Source organism: Hippocampus comes, unplaced genomic scaffold, assembly GCF_001891065.2.
Source record: "Hippocampus comes isolate QL1 unplaced genomic scaffold, H_comes_QL1_v1.1 scaffold174, whole genome shotgun sequence".
NCBI classification, from domain to species: Eukaryota; Metazoa; Chordata; class Actinopteri; order Syngnathiformes; family Syngnathidae; genus Hippocampus; species Hippocampus comes.
The window spans coordinates 4,262,497-4,273,986 of NW_017805983.1; the positions used below are offsets into that span (position 1 = coordinate 4,262,497).

The following is an 11,490-nucleotide window of genomic DNA, read 5'->3' on the forward strand; positions in this document are numbered from 1 at the left end:
TCAGTTTTTAATTGTGTCATAGCATCTTCACCAGCCCCAAGGGAAAATTGAGACAATCTTGATAGAAGGAAGGAAAACACTGTCTTAAAACATTTTCTTCTTTCAATGAAGGGCTAAACAAACATTTGTGGTCAAGGGGAACATTGGATTTGGAAAACGGACAGATGGGCCATAGCATTCGTAAATGAGGTTAACTTCTTGGATATTTTTGTAAAATAAGCTAAATTGTTTTTATTTTATTGTTTCAAACAAAGGAATTAACGAATTAGGTTATTTTATAAAATTCAAGTCCATTTTATTTCCAAGCACCGATTCATCCATCCATCCATGATCCGAGTGTCAGGGTCCAGTAGGTGACAGACAGAAGTGGACTCTTAAAACGCAGACTCAGATAAAATGTACAAAACAAATATTTATTCCAGAAAAAGTGGCGCTAGGCCGACAAAGTACAAATAAAGATGCTGGTAAACACACCAGCGTAAAACGGGAGAAACAAAAGGTGCTTGCAAAAAGCAAGGAAAGTATAAACGAAACTAGGTTGTCACAAAAGGACAAGAAAACCAATTCAGGACCATTGCAAACCAAGAATAACTCACCAAAACCTAAATGACAACAACTAGAAAACGTCGAGAAAATAACGAGGAACAGGAACAACGCAGCACACGAACAATGGCTTGAGCAAAGCGAATTACCCGACAGTCATTTGTCGGCAGGACAGTCCTGCAATAGTGGTTTGATTGCGATGCAGGACAGGTGCACAGCTAAATGGAAATGTCCGCCGCTCGGCTGGACCTCAAAACAAAAACAGACAGATCATGCCACTGAGCCGCTTAACATCACGAGTGTTGCGGGCGTGCCGGAGCCCATCCCAGCTGTCTTTGGGCGGTCGGCGGCGTACACCCTAAACTGACTGCCAGCTAATCGCAGTGCACAAATTGACAACATAAGTTCTGGTTCATAAAAGAAAACCAAATGAACCCCACGTGCGCAAGCACAGAGGCAAGGGAAAACTCATTTTTAGGAGTTTTCCTTTCTGTCGGTCTGAGTTGAAATGGAGAGCTGTAGTACGGAGAGCCTGAGGATAGATAAAGTGAAAAAAAAAATGTTAGGAAAGGTTGAGTGGCCAGGGGAGGGACGAGAACACAATGGGCACAACAACAGCTCCATTAACAACAATAATAGTCCCATGATGACAGCAACAATGGCAGTGATGCTCCATCCCCAACAATACCGTCCCCGTCCTCGCTACTGCCAATTACAAGCACATAAACGTGAAGGCGCAATGGTGCCACCGCCAGTTGCACCTCAACACGCAGGCAATTGATTTTCAATGAGATAAAAATAAATAAATAAATAAATAAATACATCTTCGCATTTTGTTGTACAAGGGAAAAACACTCCCCACCTCTTGTACCGAGAGATGAAGCATGGAAGCTCATGATACACACATTGCATTTACCAATACACACGGCAAAGACAAAAAAAGAAAAAAAGCAACCCTGGACAAGGTGCGAGAGAGGAGCTGATGTGTGTGCGTCGTATTTGCTGCTAGCGCCAGAAGAAGGCAGGACGAGGCACGCTGTGACTGCTGGTGTGATTAATTGTTTGATGTTTGACTTTACATCTTTGCATTCCCACGCTCTCTGTATACACACCTCCATTCCAATTCATGTTAAAGCACTTCACTGCTATTTACTATTCACTCTGATTGCACGTCGATGCAATCTTGAGATACTCCCCCTTGATGTTTTTGACATGCGTTTTGGGGCAGTGCAAATCTTTCAAGCCACATACAGCAGTTGCCCCGGGTCCTTTTTCAAAGTTGGTTGTATGATATTACATTTTATCTCTGTCAATATCATTGTGTGCGTGCAGCTTATTCTTATAATATTACATATGACATTTATCACGATTTCATCTGTGGTTTTAATGTGAGTGTTCAGTGGCCTGCAGCACATTCTGTACAAGTTTAGGTCTGACTCATCCCACACTCGTCTCATTACGGCATACTTCGGAGTTGTTTTACGAAATCAAGAAATGACTTTTTACTTCAAACACCTGTAAGGAACTGTCAACGGAACAGAGCCTTAAAGGAGAAAGTTGCATCTCTAAACATTGAGATTGAATTTGATGCTCAAGGTTTTGACTAGATAGCATTATTGCGTACATTTGTATCTCATCAAGAGGTATTCGAATTGAGTTTCTACTCCAGTCACTCTCTCAATTGCCTTAATGTAATGTTCCGGTTTGACAGGAAGATTCATGAGAGTACAAGTGTTATCACCCGGAGTTAAAAAAAAAAAAAAAACAGCTCCGTGAACACAACACGAAGGTTATTATATTGTAGTATTGGCCATCGTAGTCCTCCAGGTGCACACAAAGACAACTACAGCATCCAGATCCGATTGTATTTTTCCTTGATTCTGCCAATGGCGACCCTTAGATTCTTCTGCTTGCATTTGTTTACATAAACATCACATAAACTTCCTGCTGACAGTTGTACAATACTTAAATTTAACGAAGACAGTTCCAGAGGTTAATGCCAGATTAAGTGGTTGACCCTGAGACTGGACCTCTGAACAGAAGGCGAGATCAAGTTTCTGTTGATGGATAAAGGGTGTTAAAATGTAATCTTACGTGCTTCTACAGACACTACAAACCACAATCTTTTATCAGGAGAGCATATTGTCCTTTTGGCTCTGCTGCGACATTAGCTTAAAGAAAGAAGGAAAGACTATTCAACGCAAACTGAAATATCGAGGTTGCCCCTTCGCTAATATTGAGCAAATTGAGGTAGGTGGGCGTGATAATACTTGATTCATTGGTTAGGTCAAACAGTTTATCCAAAATTGCAAAATCATTGTGGTCTATTTTGTTTAATCGAGGAACCACTTCACTGTGGTGAACCATTCCGAAGTTTTGGATTTGAGTTTTTATCCATGCAGTGCAAGGGCCAAGAAAAGTCCAAACTATCCTGAAATCAAATTAAAAGAAAAGAAAAAACAGCTGTGACAATGCTTTGACAAGAGCAAGGTCGCTTTTCATTAGAATGAGATTGATTTAGAATGATTATGAAAGCCAAAGTGCGGAACATTCAGCCATATGCACATATGCACATCTATACACAGACTGATGTCATGGAAAATCCGTGTTAACAGAGAGCTACGGGTGCTTTGATGGTGTCGATCAAGATCATCAAAACATATTTTCACTATCCGTCTTTACTTTTGATGTAATAATCCATTTGACAAATAAAGTATCCAATGAGCGCTCAACTCCACTCTGATGCAATTTTGGCATCGGAGCTGCAGCTAATGGGGAAAGGCTGGTTGGCTGAGATACTTGCTAATCTTACCGATAACGGCTGCAACTGCGTGTTTCCAGAATCGGCAAAAGACTTCCTCAAACCACCTTTCAACCTCGACTACAGGGATCGTTCTTAATGTTGCCTTTAGTGCAGACTACTATATATCGGCAATGCATCTGGAGCTGATCCTTTACTTCAGCAGGAAGATGCCTGAGGACAGAGAGAGAGAGGCTTAGATCTCATTTATGGGGCCTCGAACGAAACAGTTACTCCTGTAAAAAATAAATAAACAAATAAATGAAAAATAAAAAGCCTATTGGAATTGTCTCTTGTGGCCATCTTGAGCAATAGCAAATAAATAAAACCGAGAAAGGGCTTTATCGTCTGTCATTGCACAATATGAATAAATCATGTACTGAAAAACCTGCACTGATCTCTCTCTCTCTCTCTCTCTCTCTCTCTCTCATATATATATATATATATATATATATTTTTTTTTTTGCAAAGTCATGCTGTGCATTCAATGCACCTGAGGTCTTTACTGCGCTTCTATCGGCATGACTTATCAAACTACATGTGAGATTGTGTCTCGATTCATGCTGATAAACACACACTTCAAGAGTGTGAGAATTGGCGGATACATGTGGGGCCGAGTGGTTTGCCAACGCAGTGAGTCTGCCTGACACATATTTGACAGGAATATCAGATGTCAGCGAGAGTTTGCTCACAGCCCTTGTCTGTTACCATCTGGGTGATAGTGGTGATGGTGGTTTGGAAGGGCCGCCAATATTCTATCAGGATGTAATTTGCACATCAGGGCCGTCTGCCTGAAGAGCAAGAGTGCGAGGAGAAGGAGGAGGAGGAGGAGGAGGGGGAGGGGGAGGAGGAGGAGGATGCCAGTGTGTAGCATGTAACGTGTGCTTGTGTGTTTAACAAAAGTGGGTGGTCTCAAGCTGTGAAGCGCAAATCTGTGTTTAAACGGCTCTTGCAGCTTCTGACCTTGACAGTTACACTGCTGGACTCAATGCTATTTATTTGGACATCTTATCCACGCTCACAAATGACCATTAGGTGCTGTGTTTGATAAACAAGCTGATTGGATTGCTTGTATGAATGCGTGTGGTTTTTCTCCCATGCTATCCTCAAGGCTCCTTAGACTGAGCCCAATTTAAATCAAGGACATGGAAAATAGCACAAGCTGTCACACAACACACATGTGCACAGAAAAAAAAAGAAAAAATAAGAAAAGGATACACCTTACGACACACGCGCACACCCATACATGCGCACGCACACATATATAAACATCCGCACAGGAAGACAAGCCAATATTTAGTTTGAGCACTTACTGAGCTAAGCTAAGTTTTATTCAAATCAGACAATCGGCACTCATCAGTTCCCCCTTTTGATTGCTTAAGGTTCCAGTGCGCGCTCGGGCCAACAGCAACCACATTGAAATGAATCGAATATTATTTGCATACTGCCCCAACACTCACCCCAAAGCACTGAGATGAAGTAATGGCAGCGCTCGATCCCTTCAGCCACAAGTCCAGAACGAAGCAAAAGGCAGCATTTTCTTATGAGACTCGTAAACTTTGATGTACTGTATATCCCTGCACTTAATTTTGCTCTCACTTTTCTGATCTCTATTTTGACCTCCAGGCGAATCTCTGGGAATCAGCTGAGGTATATTTCAGGTCATGCTCTCCAGGGTCTCCACAACCTGAAAGTTTTGTGAGTAATTCCTTCCTCATTTCCACAGGAATTTTATGGCTTCAGTCTTCTTGCCATGCTGCTTGGCTTTTGTATCAAGTATTTCGAGTGTGTTCTCAGCTTGACTACTATACACAGGTCTGTGCGTCATGAAATGCCCCACCACGGTTCAATTAATGACTGCGTTTTTTTTTTTTGGAAGTCAAACACCTTCACAGGTGTACTGCAAGGAGTCCCGCCACCCACCATGATTACAACAAGGGACCGAGAAGCCACCATCAATTTTAATTTTTACGCTTGCCGCAAATACTACAAATGACAAATTAGAAAAACGTGCACAGCAGCGATAAAACATATAGTACAGCCAGACAGAAGTGGGAGGGCAGAAGATAATAAAATGTGAGCACTTTTAGTGGGTATTGGACAAGGCGAATCTCTGTGGGAATCGGTGGAGGTCTACGTTAGGCCGCACGAGCCAGGGTATTCACAACCTTCAACATTTTGGGAGTAACTTCTTCCACCTTTCCAAATTAATTTTATGGCTTCAATCTTCTTGCCATGCTGGTGTGTTGGTGTATCAAACATTTGAGGCGGGATTGTTCTCTTCAATAGTATAGTATACGCAGGTCAGTGCATCGTTAAACTGCTCCGTCAAGATTTAATAAACTTCTTCCATTCCTGTAAATGTCACTCACAGAGAGTTTAAAATGTGTTACAAGGACCTCCTGGTCATGCCACCCACCATGACTACAACAAGGTGACAGAAAAGACACCATCACACTATTTCTATGCATGCTGTTCATACTAGTCAGAGAGAGAGAGAGAGAGAGAGAGAGAGAGAGAGAGACATCGATCTATGCCTATATAGATATCAATACAGTATTTATCAGTGTGCCTGTAAACACTCTCATTAATGCACTTGCTTCTGGTTCCCAGAGAGTCCAGGTGCAAGTAATTCAATGTCCTGAGGGGAGAAAAAGTACGCAGAATAGGTAGGGGAAAAGGACTCATAAAATGTAGCTTCCTGTGGGTTTGATGATCTTGCCAACCAATTCAGTCCAACAACACAGTATAGAAGAACACAGGTATCTGCATGTTTAAGGAATCTGTCAGGTGTCCGGAATGCTTTGAACAAAAGTATATTTATTCATAAAAATGCAAGACCGATAAAACCACAAGGAAGGATGCTAATAACAAAGAACCAGGAAAAGGCAAGACCAAATGAAAAGCGCTTGTAAAAGGCAAAGAGCAAGAAAAATATCAACTCAAAGGACAAGAGAATCCAATACGCAAAGAACATAAACCAAGAATACCTAACAAGAAAAATACAATGAATTACCGGTACTCGGAAAAGGCTACGAGGGGGAAAAAAATACAGAGAATGTCTAGAGAATTGAAGTACAGTACTTGAGGACAGAGTCGTGAGCAATGCATCATAATCCGACAGGCAGTTGTCGGCGTGGCATGGCTTTTAAAGGAGATTAGTAAAAAGACCAGATTCGGGACAGGTGCGCCCCGTGAGTGAATGCCTACTCTCCAGCTGGATACCGAAAAAAAACAAAATAAACAGGACAGGATCATGACAGAAACCAGATTTAATACTTTAGACTTCGATAACATTTATGACATCCCATTCGCGAAATGTTTTCTTAAAATTGTTTAAGCAAAATTGAATATGATCAAGTGTGAACCATTTTTCCAGGGGATTGCAGGTAGGAGCTTTTATTAATTAAATCTACCAAACTCTACCTTATACGGTATACGAAACGACATGAACCCATGACTTGCCAACTGTTCAACACAGTTCTTGATAAAGATCTTTAAATGTCAGATTTTGAATTGAGTGTCATTTTTAAGGATCTACCGACACCCTGAGAAAAAATTAACACTACTTGAATCCCTTGGAAAGGAAACAAGTGCTCATACATGACTGCAAGCCAAATATGGATGTGACCTCAGAGTAGTTTAGCTTCCTTCCTGAATACATTAGCTTTATTGAGCTGTTTCAAAGTAAAATGCATGGCTGACCCTGTGTAATAAACTGCAAAGTTTGCTGGTAATGGAGTCTTTTCATTTCACAAACACACATTTGGTACACATGTATACACACCAACTCGCACACAGTACAGTCGTGACATACAAAGGAACTTCAAAACCATAAGACTGAATTCAGTGTCTTACCTTAATGGTGTATATGGGGGAAACAATGTATCACTACTCGGTAGACAACTGTAGTTGTTGGTTTCCATTCAAAATTAGCTTGTAGCGAACATGAGTCACATTATGAACACTGTCATTGCGAGATAATAATTTCAGCATCGCAACCAGTTACAGATATGAGCTTGATGTGCTCATACAGGTCGTTGGATTCATTGGTTCGATAGTTAACATTTATCACTGTTAAGAACTGCTGCTCAAACATAAAAATCGTAAATTGTGTACTCAGACGTAAGCATGAAGAGGGGGATTAAAATTTATGCTTAGGCAGCTAGGACAGTGACATATGTACAGATGTCCTACTGTACATTGAAATACAGTTCTTGTTCTTTGGTCATCGCAATTTTTTTTTTTTTTATTACCTAAACAACAACAACAAAAAAAACAACTAAACGTTAATCTTATTGCTCCAGGAATCAATCAATTCAATAACGGTATTGCGACCATGCAACTTCACTACCACACTGCTTTTCTGGTACATCAATAAGACAAGCAATGCCACGGGCCTGGGCTTGCAAGGCTGAGCCAAAGTAACCTCAACGGAAAGGAGAAACAGAGAGCAGGAGGGGAAGTAGAGTGTTCAATTGCTTGCCCCCCATTTCCTTCCTTGCTCTTTTCTTCTGAGAATGACATCAACAGCCCACCCAAGGAGCGTCTCTTTTCCTCTACCTACACTGACCTTTTCCTATTAGGGGTCAGATTCCAATCACTTTGGAATTATTTGTGGCCTCAGGTGCCCTCACCATTTGCTGATCCTTTTCGAATGTCACTGATGCCTTTATTTTGTTCCGTTCAGAATGCTACAGAACAATCACCTTGAAAGACTTCCCCATGATGCTCCGTGGGACCTACCAAACCTGCTTTCACTGTGAGTCCAACATACGCATGCGCATCTATACTCACCTCTCACTCAGCAGGAAATGAAAACTGCTCCGATCCCCACCCGCGCATATCTCAGCTGTACAGTACCGGTGACACATTGCAGACCGTCGTCTAATATCGCCAAAAGAGCCTCTGCATTCAGCACAGAGCTGTCTGACTCTCCTGGCTGTGCAAACACACTTCATGGTAGCATCTGGAAGCCATGAGGCAAACAGCAGACACTGCAGGCCAGGGAGAACATCTCCAATGAGCTGTGAAACCACCTCATTTTCCATTAATTCCCCCACTCTTCCTCTTCCACTCTTCTTGCACCACCCACACTGCTATCCCGCTTGGTTTGCTAATGAGTGTTTGGTGGCTTAATTGTCTCATCTGTGGGGTCAATGTATGTGTGCCAGCATGTATGCTTTGGGGTGTGTGCATGTGGAGCTCATCTGTAACTCCTCGACCTGATCCGTCAATCTTAATATTTTATCACGGACAAACTCCACCTGCCTTCTTCCCACGTGAATAATTCATGCATTCTAGCACACAAAGCCATTTTTCCTCATTGGAGATTGGTGAAGTTGTTGGAAGCCATCCACCTGCTTACGTGCCGGAGCTTTTGTTGCTCCGTGTCAAAAATTTCTTTTACTGTCTTTGCCTTCAATATGCAACACCAATGTGTTCAAAGTCAACCGTGTGTGTGTGTGTGTGTGTGTGTGTGTGTGTGTGTGTGTGTGTGTGTGTGTGTGGTCTTTGAACAATTACGCCCCTTAGAGATGGCTTCAAGTCGAGAAAACACGCGTACACAATGAGCCCCTGCGTAGAGACCCAGTACCTTGTCATTATAAGTAATGATAAGCCCAGCATAGAAAGATTAAGGCGAAAAGGCTTTGGAAAGTAAAGCTTGCCGGCATCTCTCAGTGACGTGAAACACAAGAAAGCACGGCATCACAGCACAAAAAGCCTTTCATCCAAAACAAATGATCACTTGATCTCAAACAAGAATTATCTTGTCTCCACAGAACTAAAAACATGAAGAAAAACACGTCCTCATATATCAAAGTAAGTGAGGTCAAAGAAAGTAAAGGAAAAAGAACATCATAATTAGATTGTGCTATAGGCACCAGTGAACAGGTCTGGAGAATTCAGATAAGTCGGCACAACTCCTGGATTGTGTAAGGGAATGTTCTCCTTCCCGTTCCCATAATCAGACTTCAGACTTTGATGTAATAGACAGGAAATAGCTGCTGCTTTATTGGTTTCTGTGAAACATTCCTGGTTCTTACTAGACCTTCTGGAGGGAGACCTGGCAGGTCCACTCCGAGGAACATTTATTTTGCCCTGGAGAGCAGTCCGGAAAGTTGTAGGGTCTTCCGCAGCTTTCATCTGGCGATTTGGGTCAAGGACAATGTCCACACATGATGTCGGGGGACGATGTTAAGCACAAAAAAATAGGCATTAAAAAAAAGCTCTCTTAGGAAGTAGAAAATAATATGATGATCACGTGAGAGCATTGAGAGCCAGCGTATACAGTTGCCTCTCCCGGTGGCAAATGCCCGCGGGGAGCAAAGCCCAGAATTCAGTTTTTAATTTCAGATTTGACTTTGACGTTTCTGTTGGTTTTGGCGAAGCCTCGAACGGGTGAGGAGGCACAGCAGGAGCTGCAGCACAAGACTCCAAAGAATCATAGTTCATAAAATAACCAAATGTTCATCTGTGAGTTGACTAGTCAACAGTGGCTTCTTCGATGTAGACATGTAACTACATGAAGAACAATGAACGTGTGAAGGGCCAAAAGAAGAACAGAATGCGGATGTGGCCTTGGATTCTCATCTTTGCCCCCGAGGGGACCATCCATTACATCAGCCTGGACAGTGCATGCACATTACTAGATTTCCTGGCTGTTTATGTCACACTCATACCAATGCTTTGAGGACACCGAGAGGAGGACAAAGGTTTGTTAGGTTTAGTTGGCTTGAAGGGATGAAAGACCGAATGCTTGTGTGTGCCCAGTTCAATAAATGAATCACTGGAAAGTGAACAATGTTTGTGTCTCACTCATGGCTTGCCAGGATGTGATGGTAACAGCAAATTCCAAGCGTGAAAGAAAGTCAGAAGGAAGATTGTAAGGCTTTTGACACTCCCTTCTTGTTAAATTTCCCAGGACACCGAGGTATTAATAACAAACACGCTATTCAGAATAGCTACTGTACAGGCCCGTACTGGTGAAGCTAAACATGTTTTTTTTTTCTTTTTGCACAGACGAAAAGACAAGTGCTTGAGATAAAAGCAGAATGAACCATTCATAATTCTCAAAGTTATACTCCTGGAAGCCGCAGCGTTTTAATACCACAACACATCACCACAAGATTCATCTTCTAACCCCACAGGCGTCTGGATGCCAACCTCCTGTCTGAAGTTCCTGCTGGCGCCTTCAGAGGGGTTCCTGCTCTCAGACACCTGTGGCTGGATGACAATTCCCTGACAGAAATCCCAGTCGTTGCCCTGGATGCTCTACACTCCCTTCAGGCCATGACCCTGGCCCTCAACCAGATCACGCATATTCCAGATTATGCATTTGCCAACCTCTCTGCACTTGTTGTACTGTGAGTACGAAATGCATTGGTTGGGTGGATTGAGGTGGCGATGTATGCAGTTTGTCTAAGAGACCAGAAGGTCAGATTCGCTAAAAAACACTTGTGGCCTTTACCTAGACATCTCCATAACAACTGGATCCAGATCATGGGAATGAGATGTTTTGAAGGTTTACATAGTCTGGAGACTCTGTGAGTATCTCACACAATTCAGAGGCATGCGCCAGAATGACTGCATGAGAATGGTGCATTCATTTACCCCAAAAGATGCATTCTCCCAATTTTTTTGCTCTCCTGGCTGCGCAACACTCACGCGTGGTTATAATACATAGTTTACCGATGCACAAATCTAACCCCGGAGACCAAGATGAAGTGCTTGCACGGTTTCTGCAAACATTCCCATGAAAATCACGCATTAGCAAGTATCACCATAAAGTCATTATGGTAAGAGTTTACAGCAACCACATTGATTTATTACCGCAGCAAAACTTTCTGAAATACACCCTCACTTTGATCTACTTCCATTGCGTGTCTTAACGTTGTTTTGTGTTCTGAGGTATTCTTAAATCTTAGGGCTAAGCATGCCAAAAAAAGAAAGGACCATTAAATTAAATTGTCAGGTGTTGGAATAAAGGTTGCTATTTTATTACATCATTGAGGGATGCAGAAGTCAAAATTCTCTCCGATACATTCGGGAAGGGAGAAGCAAACACACAAATATGCAAGGTGCAGAAAAGTACGATCTTAAAGAGAAGGGGGGCGGGGGGGGGGGGGGGGGAGGAGAGGGAAGCA

General features: G+C 42.3%; 1 protein-coding gene across 2 annotated transcripts in view; it reads left to right on the plus strand.

Annotated features, from left to right (window-relative positions):
- Positions 1-11,490, plus strand: part of lgr6 (leucine-rich repeat containing G protein-coupled receptor 6) — a 35,629-nt gene that overhangs the window by 14,835 nt on the left and 9,304 nt on the right. For both annotated transcript variants that reach the window (XR_002170715.1, XM_019891572.1), the window contains exons 3-6: positions 4,970-5,041; positions 8,034-8,105; positions 10,495-10,710; positions 10,819-10,890. Coding sequence is in view for 1 of the 2 variants with exons in the window: in XM_019891572.1 (XP_019747131.1) it covers positions 4,970-5,041; positions 8,034-8,105; positions 10,495-10,710; positions 10,819-10,890 (432 nt within the window). In the remaining variant the exon portion in view is untranslated. The remainder of the gene's footprint in view (positions 1-4,969; positions 5,042-8,033; positions 8,106-10,494; positions 10,711-10,818; positions 10,891-11,490) is intronic.